General features: G+C 40.4%; 1 protein-coding gene across 4 annotated transcripts in view; it reads left to right on the forward strand.

The window, feature by feature from the left end:
* The first annotated feature begins 1,373 nt into the window (after window positions 1-1,373).
* The window catches only part of LOC112221848 (diacylglycerol kinase alpha), a 32,527-nt gene continuing 13,965 nt past the window's right edge, over window positions 1,374-19,935 (forward strand). Inside the window, exons 1-13 of one of the 4 annotated variants that reach the window (XM_024384232.2) lie at window positions 1,374-1,647; window positions 11,260-11,326; window positions 11,474-11,560; window positions 13,309-13,385; window positions 14,323-14,455; window positions 14,624-14,698; window positions 14,821-14,870; window positions 15,088-15,162; window positions 15,319-15,435; window positions 18,266-18,383; window positions 18,778-18,866; window positions 19,043-19,162; window positions 19,544-19,642. In XM_024384232.2, the coding sequence (XP_024240000.1) occupies window positions 11,485-11,560; window positions 13,309-13,385; window positions 14,323-14,455; window positions 14,624-14,698; window positions 14,821-14,870; window positions 15,088-15,162; window positions 15,319-15,435; window positions 18,266-18,383; window positions 18,778-18,866; window positions 19,043-19,162; window positions 19,544-19,642 (1,029 nt within the window). In that variant the 5' untranslated portion in view covers window positions 1,374-1,647; window positions 11,260-11,326; window positions 11,474-11,484. Of the gene's footprint in view, window positions 1,648-1,699; window positions 1,927-9,708; window positions 9,853-11,259; window positions 11,327-11,473; window positions 11,561-13,308; window positions 13,386-14,322; window positions 14,456-14,623; window positions 14,699-14,820; window positions 14,871-15,087; window positions 15,163-15,318; window positions 15,436-18,265; window positions 18,384-18,777; window positions 18,867-19,042; window positions 19,163-19,543; window positions 19,643-19,935 lie in introns of those variants that run through there. The other 3 variants (XM_024384230.2, XM_024384234.2, XM_024384231.2) reach the window with 3 other exon arrangements.

The raw sequence follows: 19,935 nt of genomic DNA on the forward strand, positions 1-19,935 counted from the left end.
TTAGGGGTCTAAGCAGCAGTCTGTCTGTCTACCCACACAAACACCCACATGGTCAGTACAGTCATTGTGTACAGTATGTCTACAGCAGCAGTGTCCGCTGAGCTCTGGCCAGCAGCCCATACTCTCTTTTGAGGACTTTCCTTTTAAATCCTTCCCTTTGTTGTGAATGGATGGAATGCCATGTGCTTTGCCAAATGGCATGTTTTTGTTATTGTGCCTGAAAATCCTCTGATTCATTATTTGGTGTTCAATGATCCAGGCTGAATCACATCCGGCTGTGATTGGGAGTCCCATAGGGCGGCACACAATTGGCCAAGCGTCGTCCGGGTTTGGCGGGGTAGGCCGTCGTTGTAAATAAGAATTTATTCTTAACTGACTTGCCTAGTTAAATAAAGGTTAAATCAAAATAAAATAAAATGTATCTAATGCAGGGGTTCCCAAATTGTTTATCTCAGGCCCCTCTTCCAGCATTGGGGAACATCTTCCACAGGTTTAAAGCTTATTTCCTGCAATTCCACACATTTTGTCATGGGGTAGAGAACATTTTGCCATTTTAAAGCTAATTTTCTTTCAATTCTATACATTTTGCCATGTCTAATGTGTGTTCATGTGCTATTTAAGTGGCTCAAGCATTACAACAAAATCTATGGGCTACAAAACCTTACTGACATGGGCTAGTTGATCTGGACATTTCTGACAGGTTATAAAAAGCTCTCTAAGGTATGTAATGACTGACTAGACAAGAGGAAAACGGATTATGCACTACCCAATTTCAACTATTACAACTTTCAAGAGTAAGTTGAAAGTAAGTTAGAACCCCCTCCCCCCCTACCACTGATCTAATGGATTGAGACAGCTTCTACCTGTATGCCAGTACAATTGTATTGTTGGACCAGATGTCACAATGGACATCTGTTTGTTCAGTGCTTTAACCTCATAAATGCAAGCCATCAAAAGGACAATAGTTAGGCATAATCAATATTTAGGCTACTGTCAATCCATCATTGCCTCAACAACACCCTGTTATGGGACTGATTTCTGCCACACTGACATATAAATTATGTTGCATTATAGGCTACTGTAACAAGGCAGTTGGGAGCTCGGTAAGCCTACCAACAACCATGCTGTTGTTACAGAGCTCATCCACCTGTGCCAAACTGTTCCAGACCGCTTGGCCGAAGATGTAGTGCGCACAGCGCTTTGAAAATAAAATATTGGCTAAAGGGAAGTCATCGACTGCAACTGAATTTGTCCATCGCTGCTCTATTGCCGAGCCCACATAAATGATAAAAGAAGAACCCACACCCATTCACTAGACTGGAGTAAACAGGGCAAGCCCAATGTACATCATCACCGCGTCGGTCAAAGTGCGCGCAGATGACAGTTCGAGGCGGTGCTTTCAGGCTATGCTTTATTGCTCGGGAGGGGGACATTACTGAGTCGGGCGTGGGAGTCAGGCAATCTTTCCTATTCTATCTGGATAAATGAAAGCTGACAACTAGACCACTTTATTGCAGCGTCCATCACAGACTGTCTCGGGCATCTTGCTGCGTCTAAAACTTTGAATTGTGCCCCCTCGCCGAGGAGCACTCCAACCCGCTCGAAGAAGAACGACGGCCGGACAACGCTCATCATCGCGAAATATAGGTAATTGACGCTCAAAACATCCCTCATTCAGTCACCCTGGCTGAAGTTCAATTCATCGTGTATGTCCGTTTACAACTTTGCGTACATATTGCCTGTGAATGATTCGTTGCGCCGCTTATAAATGTGGGTAAGATACATATTTCAAGAGAGAGATTACACTATCCCTCGCCTCGCCCAAATGATCTCAGTTGGTTCCCTCGGTGGGCAAAACCTAGGCTACTTTTTGAGTGGCAGCCTACTCTGATACTAGGTTACATCTACAGCTTGATGGTCCCAGTGGTAAGTTTCTCCCCTTAACCTATAACTTAACCTTTAGACATGCTTGCTAGCCTGGAGGTTGCACAGGCAATGTGGTATAGCCTAGGATAGGCTAACCTACTACGATGATATAGCGGTGTTAAACTGTCATCTCTATATTATGGCTCAATATTGTAGACCAGACCGCTTACTTTTTCCACCTGTCTGTAGATAATGTTATCCCTCTATGTGATTCCTGATGCAAGGAGCCTTGTATGGGTGGAATATGTTGACATCCTTGCAAATATTTATCAATGCAGGATAATTGGTGGAAAAAATACAATTTGTCTCTTCAATTTATGTTCTTGTTATGAGAAGAACAAGCCTAGTTGTCACCTAAAACAACTGACAAACCAACACATTGCTCAGCACACAACATAATCACACTTGCATCATTTAGAATTATGACTACTGCTGCTTGTACCTTCTGATATATGTAATATGGTATAGGAAACCTGATGAACATCTTTATGGGTAATGAAACCACAAACAGTTAACTTTCAATTTTGTAATTTGTGTATGTATTTTTGTCTAGACATAATCCTATTGCCATCTCAATGGAAAAAACATTTTTTATTGTAGTTTTTATTCAAATGTTTTAATAGTTTTTATTTATTTATTGTAAAGCAATTCAAAATATAATATAGAAAAACAAACAGACTATACAAACCAGTCTGGGGAATAAATACATTCTATAAAAACCTAATGCAAATTACAAACATTCAACGTTTTAATAGCTTTTCTGTTGTGAGAAGATATTGTGTTTATTGTTCAATTTAATTCTCAAAAATTATAAACAGAGTTTTTTGACTGATACATTTACATGTATGAATATGGAATTTAGCTAAAATAACAATGAGGTTGATTAAAAAGAAAGACTTTACTGTACTTTGTATTTCAGTGTAGTGTCAGCATTTTCATTCAAGCTAAGTGAGGTCATCAGTTCTTGTTAAAATGACCATTTCCTGGTTTCCCTCTACACTGAAGGGGAGGAAGACAAAAAAACATTCTGGAAATACTGGCTAGACTCCTATTCAAGTCATACTTATCAGATCATGCTGCACATGTAAATAATCACAGGAAAACATCGAGAGAGGCATTCCTGGTCAGGTCAATCTATTGGTTGATAAGCAAAAAGACAATTTCTACAGATTACAGACGCATCAGGAAGTGGGTCACACTGGGAAAAGATCTTCTCTGTCTGTTGTTGCAGAGAAATGAAATTAATCTAACCGGGTTCAATAGAGCTAGAGATAGAGTGTGTGTGTGTGTAGGCCCTGCCCCCAACTTATTGTCTATCTGTCACCTGGGGCTGTATGGCAAATGGCCCATGAACACAAGAACACAACTCAAGGGCCAGTCAGCCCTCCCCATGGAGGGGCCAAAATGTTGCTCTTTTTACACCAGGGGTGTCAAAATCAATCCATGGAGGGCCTAGAGCCTGCAGGTTTTTGGTTTCAGTAAAGACCTAGACAACCAGGTGAGGGGAGTTCTTTACAAATTAGTGACCTTAAATCATCAATCAAGTACAAGGGAGGAGTGAAACCCTTAGACACTCAGCCCTCCATGGAATTAATTGACAAGTAGTCTACAGTATCCAAATGTAACAGTTTAGCTTCCGTCCCTCTCCTCGCCCCAGGGACCCTCTGCACACATCGACGACAGCCACCCTCGAAGCATCATTACCCATCGCGCCACAATAGCCGCGGCCCTTGCAGAGCAAGGGGAACAACCACTTCAAGGTCTCAGAGCGAGTGAAGTCATCAATTGAAACGCTATTAGCGCGCACCCCGCTAACTAGCTAGCCTTTTCACATCGGTTACACAAAGGACTGACTTGAAATAGGTGTTAGATACCAAACATGGATGCTATAGTGTTATTCTATCTGAAAGTTGATATCTAAAGATAACTTTGGTGCCATCTAAATGAATGTAATGATGTTTAATATACAGTACTAGTCAAAAGTTTGGACACCTACTCATTCAAGGGTTGTACTTATTTTTTTAAACTATTTTCTACATTGTAGAATAATAGTGAAGACATCACCTATGAAATAACACATATGGAATCATGTAGTAACCAAAAAAGTTTTAAACAAATCAAAATATACTTTATATTCTTCAAAGTCGCCACCTTTTGCCTTTGACAGCTTTGCACACTCTTGGGATTCTTTCTACCAGTTTCACCTGGAAGGCATTTCCAACAGTCTTGAAGGAGTTCCCACATATGCTGAGCACTTGTTGACTGCTTTTTCTTCAATCTGCGGTCCAACTCATCCCAAACAATCTCAGTTGGGTTGAGGTCAGATGATTGTGGAGGACAGGTCATCTGATACAGCACTCCATCACTCTCTTTCTTGGTCAAATAGCCCTTACACAACCTGGAGATGTGTTGGGTCATTGTCCTGTTGAAAAACAAATGATAGTTCCACTAAGCGCAAACGAGATGGGATGGCATATCGCAGCAGAATGCTGTGGTAGCCATGCTGGTTAAGTGTGCCTTGAATTCTAAATAAATCACAGACAGTGTCACCAGCAAAGCACCCCCGCACCATCACGCCTCCTCCTCCATGCTTCATGGTGGGAACCACACATGCGGAAATCATCCATTCACCTTCTCTGTGTCTCACAAAGACATGGCAGTTGGAACCAAAAATAGCTCATTTGGACTCATTGGTGTCCTTTTAGTAGTAGTTTCTTTGCAGCAATTTGACCATGAAAGCCTGATTCACGTAGTCTCCTCTGAAGAGTTGATGTTGAGATGTGTCTGTTACTTGAACTTTGTGAAGCATTTATTTGGGCTGCAATTTCTGAGGCTGGTAACTCTAAGGAACTTATCCTCTCCAACAGAGGTAACTCTGGGTCTTCCCTTCCTGTGGTGGTCCTCATGAGAGTCAGTTTCATCATAGCGCTTGATGGTTTTTGCGACTGCACTTGAAGAAACGTTCAAAGTTCTTGAAATTCTCCGCATTGACTGACCTTCGTGTCTTAAAGTAATGATGGACTGTCTTTCTCTGCTTTTTTGAGCTGTTCTTGTCATAATATGGGCTTGGTCTTTTACCAAATAGGACTATCTTTTGTATACCATCCCTACCTTTGACAACAAAACTGATTGGTGACTACCTCGTGAAGCTGGTTGAGAGAATGCCAAGAGTGTGCAAAGCTGTCATCAAAGCAAAGTGTGGCTACTTTGAAAAATCTCATAAAACATATTTTGATTTGTTTAATTAACACTTGGTTACTACATGATTCTGTACGTGTTATTTCATAGTTTTGATGTCTTCACTATTATTCTACAATGTAGAAAATAGTAAAAAAAATAAAGAAAAACCCTTGAATGAGTAGGTGTGTCCAAACCTTTGACTGGTACTGTATCTTTGTGGTAATTTTCACTCTGCTCAGAGTAAACATCTCTGTTGTACTCAGCCCACCTCCTTAGGTTATCACACATAGTTGTCATCCCCTTTCAAGAGGATGTTGGCTGGTTCTATCTGATTGGATATCTTAGTTGTTTTACTTTTGGTTTGGTCTATGGTTGGTCAACAATTGATTTTGAATATAAACAAGTCTGATCTAGTATAAATGGAATGAAGGGCTTTTGTTCTCTCTTGCCCTACTATCACCCTATTGCACGTGTCAAACTCATTCCACGGTGGGCCGAGTGTGCGTGTTTCCTCTCCTCCCTTGGATTTGATTGATAAATGAAGGTAACTGATTAGTAAGGAACTCCCCTCACCTTGTTGTCTAGGTCTTAATTGAAAGGACAAAACCAAAAACCAGCAGACACTAGGCCCTCCATGGAATGAGTTTGACACCCCTTCCCTCCAGAAAAGATTGAAAATACTCTTCTTATAGACTGTTTGGCCTGAGCAGGTGTGTTTAGTTCATGCTTTGTCTTGCATCTTTTAAGATCTACATGCTTAGAATTATGCTTTTGCCAGTAATGCCTTGTAACTCATGGTTTCGCCTTGTATTATGGAACTCCTTCATCCTACAATTATATTCGATACTTGCATTGTTATTCGCTTCTCATGAACATTACTTGATCTTAGTCAGCTACATTTTAAAAACAATACTTGATTGCACATTGTTTAACTATAATATTAAATGGCGGGATAGTCAAATGAATGAAATGTCGATTGATAAATATTAGTTATCCCTGTGTTTGTGTTTTTCCAATTGACAGCGTGATTAGGAAACAATAAAAATACATGTAATTTGCTCCCTGTGCACAGATTGTACAGTTAAATGGTTTTATGAAGGCAGGCGTACAGTAACAGAGGAGAAAATGTCCTCCAAACACGTAGCAACGCTCAGAGAGTGAAAGTGGCGTGGTTACAGAAGGGAAGAGGGCACGCTCACAAGTCCAGGCCGGGTTTGTGTTTCGTCTGTATTCAAAGCACCACAGTGTTCCACGGGACTGCCTCCACCCACAGCCTGGTGCGTACGTTTTTTTATGGATGTCAAAAGAGTGATGGGCCATACACTCATTGTTTGGTAGAAATAAAAAATTAAAAGGCAACAAGCTGTGTCTCGCCCACATTTGACAGAAATGTGTGATTCATAGTATGTTTTTCCACTCAGACAAACCCTGCCTGACATCTGACATTTGTTGTCTCGAATATAATTACATTTCTGTAAATGTAATAACTTGATTAGTAATCTGATCTGACATTAGAAATTGCGCTCAATTCAGATAATGTACAAGAAAGATACTGTCGGTGCAATAGGAAGACTAAACAAGTAAAGGTTGAAGTTCCAGGAACGCAAACTTCTTATCAAGAATTTTCACTCCAGCTCTGTTGTCAACACTCAACAAATATATATTTTTTATTTTGTATGAAACCTGAGAAGTGACCTCATGAGTAAAGGGTCCATTTTTAGAGTGAGGGAGTATTCCCCGCTCACAGCATGAGTCACAGTACAAGCATCTGCATGTGGAATGCAATCTAGTCTGTGTGGCCTTTTAGTTTAGAGGGGTAGAGCTGAGTAGCGTGGGAGGAGAGGTGTGGGCGCAGGGGAACACTCATAGCGGCTGGCTGGCTGGGCTGAGGGCTCCCCCCGCCCTCCCTGGTCCCCTCCTGTCAGTCACCCGTGAAAATGCGCTGACGGACCGCAGCTGACTTAGGGAAACACTTTCCATAGCAACCAAGCATGCCCTTCCTTCCCTCTGTTAACCTACCTGATGTAATCTCTATAGATCATCTAGGTTGGTGCCGAAAATATTTATGTTTCTATTGAAAAACAACTAGCTATGACAAGTATGAGGCATGCTGACACGGTGCAAAGCAAACCACTGTTTTTCAACCACAAAATTTGAACAAAAGTTTAAGATTGGTTGTTGCTCTCTAGCCTAACTGTTACAAAACAGTAGATTTCCTTGACAAAGGGTGTGGGCGTCTCGACAGCTTGCATGCATGGAAAAAGTTCATCCCCACAGCTATACCTTGAAACTAACCTTGTAAGGATGGACTGCCTATATGTAAACTATAGGTTATATACACTGAATATATGAAGGATGATTAGGATACCTACTGCACTGCAATATGGTAAACAAAATATATGTAGTTTTATAATCTATACCTGCGCAGAGAAAAACTAAATGTACACAGATCCTCTCCTGAACACCCTTATGACTTCATCTGCTTGCATCACAAAATTCAATGTATATTTCCAAGTACAGATGAATAATCAGTAATGTTGAAATGATTGCTGGAAATTGTACCAAATAATTGCCTAGCCCAGGAAGGGACAGGTGGCTGCTTGTATACACAGGAGTATAAAGAACACAGGGTCATTCCATTTTATTTCAGCAAGCCATGACACCCACCAGCTCAGATCATTCTGAAATGGTTTCTGTCGTTAAAAACAGATAAGCATTCCTGCAACATTATTTTGTTGAAAGACAATTTGAACTAATTGATTGCACCCAAATTGGCCATTTCAATTGATAGGATTCATATAATATTCAACAAATATAGTACCCAACATTCGATTTGGACCAAACCTCTTCTTAACAATGATTAAGATGTGAGGAGTCCAATAAGAATTGTTCAAAGCCACCCACAGACACCCCCAAACCCCACAAAGCCCCACCCAATGTCCAGAATACAGTATCTGTTCTCTGTTTGAAAAGTAGTATGAAGCTGCGGTTTGGAGTATAGTTTATTCATACTATAATGTATTCTCAGTGAATATTGTGAAGTTTTCTCCCCCCTATTCAGAGAAATTAGCCATTGAAGTAGCTTGTATTTTTCCCCATAAATTAATGTGAAAGTACCAGGTTTTGCCCAATAGATACTGTTTTTCCTGCTTCTGCCACACCCTTTTATACATTTTTGCTGGTCTCTTGTATCTACTAAATGATAACAACCTTTTTATTGAAACTTGAAGTAAAAAAATAAAAATAAATGGGGTGGCAAGTAGCCTAGTGGTTAGAGCGTTGGACTAGTAACCGAAAGGTCTTAAGATCGAATCCCCGTGCTGACAAGGTAAAAATCTGCCATTCTGCCCCTGAACAAGGCAGTTAACCCCCTGTTCCTAGGCTGTCATTGAAAATAAGAATTTGTTCTTAACTGACTTGCCTAGTTAAATAAAGGTAAAATACAAAATGTTGTGCTCACAATTTGAGCAAAACCTCCTTGAAACAATTCAGTTGGTACTTCTCTTATACTTAATCTGTGTCCAGGAAACAACCCTGTAGGTGTTGTTTATTGCCTTTAAAAAAGTCTGGATTAGAACAAGCAAACCATTAGGCTACAGCAGTGCTTATGGTCTGCAACTAAGGGTCTTCAATGGTAAAATTCACAAACACACACTATGTGGTGTTTTGCAGTGGTAATGGTATTGGGTTAGATTTAATGGTAATTGTCACTAAACACACAACATCTAAAAATGTTTTCTAATAATTGTATTTAAAAACATAAGACTGCCATGCAATGGTTTATAATTGTATTATATTATTAGGGTTGTCACAACAGTCACTAGGCATTTTCTCCATAACACGTTTGGGCTTAGTTGGAAGAGTCTTCATGTGAGAATTGCAACATAGAAGCTCTTTGAGAGGTCTATCCCTATTTCTTTGAACTATTCAATGATGGAGTATTAGTTGGTAAGAGAAGGACAAACTGTATTTCTTTCATGGAGGACTGGCTTGACTTGTTATGACCTAATTTATTTTAATCACAAGTAAAAATGTAATCGATTTAATAAACACGAGAACAGCAAAATGGATAGTAGGGTAGCAGGAACAGTGGCATCTGGTGGGAAAAACCGGGTACGTTCACACTAATTTATGGGGAAAATGCCAGCTACTTCAATGGCAAATTTTTATGCAATTCTTTCATTTTTTTGACCTGAGAATGAGAATTGTATGATTAAACAATACTCCAAGCTACAGCTTAGATACTACTTGACCAACATAGAGAACTGATACTGTGTACTGGCCATTGGAGTGGGCTCCATGTGAAGTTTGGGGGGTTCCATGGATGGATTTTGACCATTTATTTAGATTCCTCATGACATTGTTAAGAAGAGGTTTTGTACAAATCAGATGTTGGGTACCATATTTATTGAATATTATATGAATCCTATAAATTGAAATTGCCAATTTTGTGTACAATTAGCTTAATTTCTCAGAGTTAAAAAATGTTCAGCAAAATAATGTTTCAGGCATGCCCATCTTATCTGTTTCCAACTACAGAAACCATTTCAGCACAATCTGAGATGGTAGGTGTCGAAATCCTCTTTTTTGTGCTTTTTGAGGTGGAATGACTCCACGGGCAGATAAGAACCTGCGGAGGTTTCTGTTGTGCCTTGATAGATGGTTGCCTGGATCTCCCCCTTTCAGCTCTACCAATCTACTCCCATGTTCATCACAATCAGCACAATCCTGACCTGTAGGGGTGAGGTAAGGTTAGGATGGGGTGGCTCATGATGGGGGCCAATTTCGACTTAGTGCTTTTGCATATATATATATATATATATATCACATGTTGTTCTGTTTGTTAGTGATTTCCAGTCTGCATGTAAAAATCCTGCATGCAAATATAATATCTGATTAGGAAGTAGTGAATCAGATTTGACCCAGGTTGCCCTGGCCTAAATTATGTCAGACAAGGGTGGTACATCGTCTGTCCGACATGAGGGAATAGAGACATGCATATGTCAGCGTATTGCTTTGAAGGGCATGCAGAACTGCCATCTGCCTTGTTTCCACAGGCAAGGCAAGGGAAGTAGCCTAAAACTGGATTTTCCATGTGTTGTTTAGAAGCACTACTTTAGTATGCTCTTTGAGATGTTTTGATTGTCTGCTTTCAAATTAGCAGAAATTAGCAATTCAAATTTTATTTGATAGATTATTTGAACTGTATAGTAAGGCCCTAACTGGTATCCAAAACGTTGCATGATGTGCAGTATAAAATAAGTCCTTGTAGTTCTTTTTAAAAGCCTGCCATAACAACAAATGGCACTTTCCTGTCAATTCTCTCCTCTCAACTGATTGGCTGCCTAAACAAAACTGCTAGGCAACGCTGCTAACCTTTTTGAGGGGAATTAAGAAGGGACAACGTGACCCTTTGTTAGCACAGAGAGATTGTGGTTCCACGTCACATTGAACGTGGGCATTTAGGAGTTTATTATTTTGCTTTTCTCAGCATTACTCCATGACTGACAGACTTTTGATTGCTGTAGATATAACACTGACTGTCTGACCTATACTCCCGTAGTGCTGTTAGGTACTGGGACAATAACCCATTTTAAAATGGAGATGATTTATTACATTCTTTTATGATTTGATCCAAAAATGGCTGTTTTTTGGATGATATGAAGAGAGAAATTGTGGATGGAGAGCTACAAAGATGAAAAGGTTGACACTTGCCAGACTATTTCAGGAATAGGTGTTAGATTTTACAGAGCAACGCATGCAAATTGATGAATGAATAGAAAACTGGGTCAGACAAGACTCTGAAAAAAGCTTTGGGGAGACTAAAACTCTTGAGACGTATAATGTCTCTGGTGTATCTGTGGCCTGATACTGCTTATGCAGAGCTTGTACTGGGCCCACGGGGCATTCTGAAGTACAAAATGCTCCTTGAAGCTGCTTATGCTTGTCAGCTTAGGACTGGGCTACTGTGCATTCGTTTGCTCGTTGTTACATCAACAATGTCATTTGAAACATGGGAGTGGAAAGACAGGTGTTTTTGAAACATTTGCTCTGAACACTATTAACATCATGACTGGAGATGACTAAAGCACACCGATGTGGTTCATGTGGTTCATGCCAATTTGCAGATGTAAATTTTGTGGGTTTTAACAGGCCGTTGCTGACCTGTTTGCATGGTGTGATGATCTGAAGCGCCTTTTCTAAACAAAGCCCTTGCCTTGTGAGTTACTACCTAGCACTGTTATGTTCAGCTTACAATTCTGGTTTGATGTCTGAGCCGCCTCCATTTCACATTCACGCAGCAGAAGACTGATGTAACTCGTTCTCCTCTCCTCTCGCCCCTTTTCTGCACCGGCGGTATGTGCAGACGCAGGCAGCATGTCCGCCCCCACAGACCCAGAGGTGAAGGAGCTGAACCCAGTCGACTTCATCCAGCTACAGCAGTACATTGACTGTGAGTACATGCAGGCAGGAAGCCTCCTCAGCCCTGCATCGCCTTCCCCTTACACCCACACGCTCTCATATGTGGAAGTGGTGATGACTGTCTCTTACTAAGTATCTGCAAAACGTTGCCGCATTGGGCCCACAATTTTTCTTGGTAGACCTCTGGATTCAGACATTTTGTGAACCTCAATTTGAAGGAAAATGAAGGAATAGAAAACTGGATTTCTTATCCTAGTGTCTGTTATCCATTTGAATGCCGTAATACATCTGTCATGTGATACACATTTCATGTTGCTATGTAGAATATGATATATTTGTAGTTTCTGCCGACAGAAAGTGTTCATACCCCTTGACTTAATCCACATTTTATTATTACAGCCTGAATTCAAAGTAGATTTTTTTCATCCTCACCCATCAACACACAATAATACCCCGTGACAAAAAAAATGACAAAAGTGAAAACATGTTTTTAGAAATGTTTGCATATTTTATTGAAAATTAAATATCTAATTAATATATCCCTGAGTCAATACTGTGTAGAAGCACCTTTGGTGGCGATTATAGCTTTGCGTTGTCTTGGGTGTGTCTGTATCAGCTTTGCACATCTAGATTTGGGGATTTTCTCCCATTCTTCCTTGTAGATTTTCTCAAGCTTTTATTAAATTAGATGGGGAGCGGCGGTGAACAGCAATCTTCAAGCCTCTCCAGATTTCAAAGGGATTCAAGTCTGGGCTTTGGCTGGGCCACGCAAGGACTTTCACATTCTTGTTCTGAAGCCATTCCATCGTTGCTTTGGCTGTATGCTTGGGGTCATTGTCCTGTTGGAACGTAAATCTTTTCCCCATTTTGTTGTTTGCACTCTGAAGAAGGTTCTCATCAAGGATTTGCCTGTATTTGGGTCCATTTATTGTTCCCTCTATCCTTACCAGTCTCGGAGTCCCTGCCGCTGAAAAGCATCCACATAGCATGATGCTGCCACCACCATGCTTCACGGTAGGGATGATGTTAGACAGGTGATGAGCTGTGCCTGTTTTTTTTTCCAGACACAGCGCTTTGCATTCATGGCAAATAGTAACATTTTTGTCTCATCAGACGACAATCTTTTGCCTTATGCTCTGTATTTCACCTGCCTTTTTGCAAACTCCAGGCGTGCTGTCGTGACTTTTTCTCAGGAGTGGCTTCCATCTGGCCACTCTCCCATAAAGCCCAGATTGGTGAAGTACTGTAGAGACTGTTTTCCTTCTGGCATATTCTCCCATCTCAGCCAAGGAACTCTGTAGTTATGTCAGATATAGACATCATAATTCTATCTCGGCGGATGGTTCCTTGGACTTCAAGTCCAAACAATTGAATTGGCCACAGGTGGACTCCAATCAAGTTGTAGTGACATCTCAAGGATGATCAAAAGAAATTGGATGCACCTGAGCTCAATTTGGACTGTCATAGCAAAGGGGTGTGAGTACTTTCATTTTCAATACATTTGCACACATTCTATAAACAAGTTTTCACTTGGTCATTATGGGATATTGTGTGTAGATGGGAGAGGGGGAAAAAATGAATACATATTTAATTCAGGCTGTAACACAACAAAATGTGTAATAAATCAAGGGGTATGCATGCTATCTTATAGTAACACTTATAGTTTCTGATTCTATACTCATTCTCTGTAACAATCATTACTTAGACATTCATGATTGTAGTACTCTAAAATAAGAGTGTGTGTGTCCTGTGTGTCCTGTGTGTCTCTTCTCCTCCCAGACTGCACGCTGAAGGTTAAAGATGTGCTGAGGGAATTTGATGCAGATGGCAGGCTGGCCCAGCACAGACATGGAGAGGTGAGAGGAAACCATGGCCAGGTTGATATCGACCCAACCACAACTCATGTCTGCTCTCAGTCCCTCTTGATAAATGTCTGTGGTACATTACTACATTAATACACAGTTTGCTGTGACATTTGAGAGTGATTGTTATGCTCATGTGATACCCATTGGTTTTCTTTTTAGAAAATCTATTAAAATTTAAACATGAATCATGTTGATGAATATGACATGACTACCTAAGAGTGCTGTATATAAATCAAATCAATTAGGAGAGAATTGTCTTCAGGGGTTGATGGATTTTTGCAAACCGCTGAAGTTACTAATGGAAATTACCTCTTCAAATCGTGCCAATTCTGCAAGTTCTCTGACTGACGTTGTGCTGGCATCATGCAGAGTAAGCCATTAGGTGATTTAACGGGACAGGTTTTCCAATATTGCCGATATCAGCAGTTGGATTTGCCAAATAATTAGGCTAAATCCAATCTTCTCTCATAAGATGGATAAAAACAACATGTAGCAACTAGGACTTACGGACTTTATGGGGAAACGATGGGTTACAGAACAGAAAGACAGGTATTTCTCAGTGAGGATGATGAGAAAGAAGCAGCGACTCTCGAGGGAGAGTCATTAAGTGGAAAATCTGACTAAAAGCATTGATCATTATGGTTATGTACTGTGTACTCTTAACCCCAATTGCCCCCTGTAAGTCGCTCTGGATAAGAGGGTCTGCTAGATGACTAAAATGTTTTTTGTTTTTTTTAATAAATAAAAAATGTCTTGAACAAATCCCCTCATTGTAACGTCTAGGAATTATGATTATTTGCACCCAAATCACTCTGTCCTAAATCAGAATGTTTTGATAAGAATCATGAGATCTCTGTCATCTTCCCATTTGATTGATTGATAATTTGAATTATTGATTGATTGATTGATATCCCATCCTCTGCTGCAGTGTATCAATGAGGAGGGCTTCCGTCTCTTCCTGAAGACCTATCTGGAGGTGGAGGACTTCCCTAAGGATCTCTGCCAGCGCCTCTTTCGATCCTTCCAGAGCGGAACTGAACCTGACGGGCAGGACAATGCTAGTATGTTTATTTGTCCCTCGGCGTAGACTCATATTATTGTCTGACTATAGTCAGCAGTTTCACGATTCTCGGCGCTAGTTCATTTGTCAAAGTCCACAGGCTGCACGTGATTAGGTGTGCTCTATGTGTTAACTTCCCCCTCCTCCTTTAAACCTCTCTCTCTCATAGAAGAGGTATTTTTGAAGGACGTTTCATGTTACTTCTCCCTGTTGGAGGATGGCCAGCCCAGAGACAAGCTGGAGTGTGAGTCTTGATCCTGTTTTCTCCACCATGTCGCAGCTCCATACTGCAGTCTCTTTTTTTATAGTTATTTAATTTGATGGCTTTGTCCAAGATTTTTATATGCCAATTTCTCCCTCTTTCAGTTGCTTTCAAACTGTACGACAGAGATGGCAATGGCGTCCTTGACAGCTCCGTAAGGCAATTAGTCATATTTTTTTCATGATCTACATAGAAATGGGTAATGGGTATTGTACCAGATTACCCATTTCATTTCAGTGTAATAACAATGTAATAACATGTAATGACTGGCTGTTGAAGGAGATGTCCCCTTATACCCTTTAATTTCCACAAGGTATATATCAGTTCTTCAACTCACAATAACTTATGCTCTCCTGCCTGTATGAACCCAGGAGGTGGACCGGATCATTGCTCAGATGATGCACGCTGCAGATTACCTTGGTTGGGATGTGTCTGAGCTGAGACCAGTAAGTGTGGTCAAATTTGGGATTTCTAACAATAACTGACTATCATTTCAATAGAGGGGAAAATACCTCAAGTCTTGTGCAAATATCTGCTGCCCAAACAATCACTCAAGAATGCTTATTTAGACACTAAGTTATAAGGCTCTTTCCTTTGTTCAGGTGCTAAAGGACATGATGACGGCCATCGACGCAGACAGCAGTGGCACGGTCTCTCTGGATGAGTGGGTGGAGGGAGGAATGAACAACGTCCCCCTGCTGGTGTTACTGGGTCTGAAGGTGGGTGAACCATGTTCACCTGCTGGTTCGTGTTCATTAGGGACAAAATGGAAGAAAACTAACTGAAACAGGGAGGAACTACCTGAACTTGTCCAATAATAAGAAAGGCTTGTTTTTTTCCATTGCAAAACATTTTGCTACGGTGTGTGTTAATGAATAGAACCCTGGTGTTACTAGGGCTGAAGGTAGGAGTTGGACCATCCATCACTCATTCCTCTTTATTGCGTCAGTGGGTTTTTTGTGGAGCCTGGGCTGGGAGGAGTACACATGATGCGTCCTCTTGATCTTATTTCCTGGTGCATGTTTACGCTGCTAATGTACTGCTTTTCTACCAGCTTTAGCAGTATGTCACAGCCTCCACCAGTCTCTGGAGTTTATTTTTCATCTCTCTCTCTCTCTCTCTCTCTCTCTCCAGACTAACTCTTCTAACTCAACATTATTTGACCGACAGGTTTAACAAAGGGTTAAAAGGGGAGGTGTGTTATCTCTCTCTCTCTCTCTCTCTCTCTCTCTCTCTCTCTCTCTCTGAGTGAGAGAGTGAGAGAGCGCACACACTCTCTCTCTCTCGCCTTCTGCAACACCCTTCTGCTGACTCAGTGCTGCGGGCCTGCTAATGTCACATCTTTCATATATACAGCATCTATGCACCACCAGCAGAGTGAGTTAAGCTTTTTCCACTTTAGCTGTTACTTTTCCATCTAACATCACCATCTTCATCAATTAGTAGTAACTACAACGGAAAGGAAGGACATAGATATTGATTGTCACTAATTGGGGTGCCACAGCACTCTGATCTCCTAAGTGCTGATAGACTGTGGTTTTGGAAATACTAGCATCTGAGAAAATATCTTGGTATAGTGGGTAGGCCTACTTATTGATAATGCTGTTTGCTTCTGGGTCTGTTAGTTGACTGCCCGGCAAAGTGGACTGTCTGGCTAACTGACTGAAGGTCTGAACTGTAAACTGGTCTCTCTCGCGCCCCTACAACAATGCCAGGGACTTCCCCTCCGGCTATTTCAGGCCACCAATGAGAGTCGGAGCTCTCTCACTTTGCTGAGTTCAGGGGCTATGCTTCATACACATACACTGACTGGAAGTCTGGCTTTGAGCTGAGGCACCATGAGTCATTTTAACCAATGTTTGTAAAAGCATTTGTTACTGTCGATTTCTGTCTAATCTAGATAAGGGCGTATACAATCTGTGACCTTGTTACTGTGTTATTTAAAAACATTCACTCCGTTCTCAGAAAATGATAACTTTCCATTAAAAACCACAATAACTTTAGTAATGTTCAGAAAACCTAAGAATGTTATTTAAAAACATACACAACTTTCATTTATTGAAAATTAAATACAGAACGTATTCTGAAGCCATTCATCATCGTTGTAAATCTTGATTTGGCTGTATGCTTGGGGTCATTGTCCTGTTGGAACGTAAATCTTCGCCGCATTCTAAGGTTGTTTGCACTCTGAAGCAGGTTCTCATCAAAGATTTGCCTGTATTTGGCTCCATTCATTGTTCCCTCTATCCTTACCAGTCTTGGAGTCCCTGCCACTGAAAAGCATCCCCATAGCATGATGCTGCCACCACCATGCTTCACAGTAGGGATGATGTTAGACAGGTGATGAGCTGTGCCTGTTTTTTTTTCAGACATAGCGCTTTCCATTCAGGCCAAAGAGTTACATCTTTGTCTCATCAGACCACAGAATATTTTGCCTTATGCTCTGTCTTTCACCTGCCTTTTTGCAAACTCCAGGTGCGCTTCTTGCTCAGTTATGTCAGATGGCCAGCTCTAGGCAGACTCTGGGTAGTAGTTTCCCAATGGAGACCTCTGTGCTCTAGGACACTTTGAACACTCTAGAAATGGTCTTATACCCCAGATACAGATAGAGAATAGAAGATCATAGGTTTGAATTTCACTGATGCTGCGTCACAATAGAAAATAAAATGTGTTCCACGCAAATTAATTTCTATCTGTACTTGCAGTGTCATTAAACGTCTTATTGAAACATTCACTAAAGGTTTTAAGGAAGTTATTTTAAAAACATCTGAATAACCTTTACATTTTGTTCTTAGTGTAAGAAAACTTTAATTAATAACCATGAGAAAGCATTCAGAACATTTAGAGAATGCTCTCAGAATGTTATTTAATTAGCTTCAAATAACCTGTAATTTCCGTTCTCCGAGCGTTACTAAAACCTCCCAGGAAAACATACAAGGAACTCGAGTAAAGGTTCTCAGAACCTCCATACAACCTAAAAACAAATGTTTCCAGAACTGTCTGGAATGTTAACTTTTGTTCTTAAACTGAACATTTTTTAAACATTCTAACTGTCAGAAAAGGTAGTTCCCGCAACAATCTGAAAACTAAAAACTCCCTACACACATTCCCACAACTTCCAAGGAACTGGGCACACACTGGTTGAATCAATGTTGTTTTAATGTAATTTCAACGAAATTACGTTGAACCAATGTGGAAGAGACGTGGAATTGACATCTGTGCCCAATGGGAAATGTGCTAGCTGGGTTAGGATTGGTGTTGATGATTTTTGCTGCGAATAGAATCACTAATGGCAGATGACACCCCCATTTCCAACCATGAGCCAATATTAGAATGAGATGTGTATCAAAGCTTGCATTGTTTACATAGTGCTTTCCAAATATGAGATTAGATTATGCGGAGTATAGACATTTACCCTGAGATTCAGAGTTTGTTCTAGAAGTGTGCAAAAATTGTCAGCAAACTACATAAAAAAAAGATTCAAAGCACATACTTTATATATTTCATTGATGGTAACATAATATGTATTTTCTCCCCCTCCACCCCCAGATGACTCAGAAGGATGGGCAGCACCTATGGAGGATGAAGCATTTCAACAAGCCTGTCTACTGCAACGTTTGTCAGAGCATGCTGCTAGGACTAAGGAAACAGGGGCTTTGCTGCACCTGTGAGTGACACTATCTAGTCTCACCACTAGAGGGCAATACAACTTAACATTCTCAATCCACCCAATGCTCATTTTTGAGCAGAAAGACATCTATCCTGATCATGTAATTGAAAGCAAGTTAATGAAATCTCATACTCATAATCGGATTATGCTAAAATGTATGCTAAGATATGTCATAATGACTTATGACACCCAATGCATTGCAGTATATTTCCAAATAATTTTCATAGAAAAACAATGTAGTGGCAATGTTTATTGACTACTTAATCGTCAACCTCGTTTCTTTCTAGTCTTGACTAACATGATTAATTAAATCAATAAATGAGAGATAATGACAATAATAGTTCAACAATGGAGACACGTAATGCATTGTTTACTTGTCCTTGTTTTCAAGGCTGTAAATACACGGTCCATGGACGGTGTGCCAACATAAACCCAGCTCCCTGTACCAGGACCTATGTCAAATCTAAGAAAGACACAGGGGTATGAGTGTTTTTTTTCTCCAAACAACTGCAAATTTCATTGTAAAATGTTAATATTTCCAATGCCTCTTCATTCTTAGTGTATGTTGTAATTTGAATGTCTGAGCCATTCTCTTTGTCCCTGTTTATGTACAGTGTCTGTCTTGCATCTTACTGGGCCTGTGTCTCTTGCCTCAGGTTCCAACCCATGACTGGGTCAGTGGGAACTGTGACTCTGGGAAGTGTGACAAGTGTCAGAAGAAGATCAAGAGTTATCACGGGCTGACGGGAAAACACTGTGTCTGGTGTCACTCCATGGTGAGGAGGGAGGGCTCCTGAGTAGATCTGTGGTCGTGAGAGTCAGGCCCTTGGAATTATTAGGCCAGATGTTTTCTTCCACACAGAGGATTTACATCACAATCTGTTGTGAAATCTGTTAATGGAGTGGTTTTGCAAGAGCTACGTCTGGAACTACATATTTTAACAATAAAGCACTGGGGTGGTGTTTTTAATTTTTTTAAATAAAAATAAAATACTCAACTGCAAAAAAAAAATATATATATATGTGTATACATATAATATAAGCACTTTGTGACTACTGTTGATGTAGAAAGGGTTTTAGAAATAAAATGTTATTGGCTTTATTCATTAAGAATTTGATAAGAGCTTGCTATATCTCTGGCTGCTACTGTGTTCCAGCGCCATGATGACTGTGCCTCCCAGGAGCCCTCCGACTGTAACTGTGGACCTCTCAGAGACCATATCCTCCCCCCCTGGGCTATCTACCCTGTTATAAAGGTACTGGATCATCTACTGCCCCGTTACAGTTGTCCAACACTATAAAATGGAATATACTGTATAAAGCTCACAAATATATATGTCTAGGAACCTTAACTATGCGAAATAACTTTTTTCTTATCTTAAAAACAACATTCACTCACATGCAATGGTAATAGTAGGATATCTAAAATGTCCAGCTTGAGAAACGATACATTTGGTTATCATATTGTCATTGCTTCTTGTTTTATTTTGTGCCTCTGGGTGATCCTGAACAAAAAATACCCTGATTTGGGATTTTCACTATATTTAAT

Source organism: Oncorhynchus tshawytscha, linkage group LG22 (assembly GCF_018296145.1).
Source record: "Oncorhynchus tshawytscha isolate Ot180627B linkage group LG22, Otsh_v2.0, whole genome shotgun sequence".
Classification (NCBI taxonomy): domain Eukaryota; kingdom Metazoa; phylum Chordata; class Actinopteri; order Salmoniformes; family Salmonidae; genus Oncorhynchus; species Oncorhynchus tshawytscha.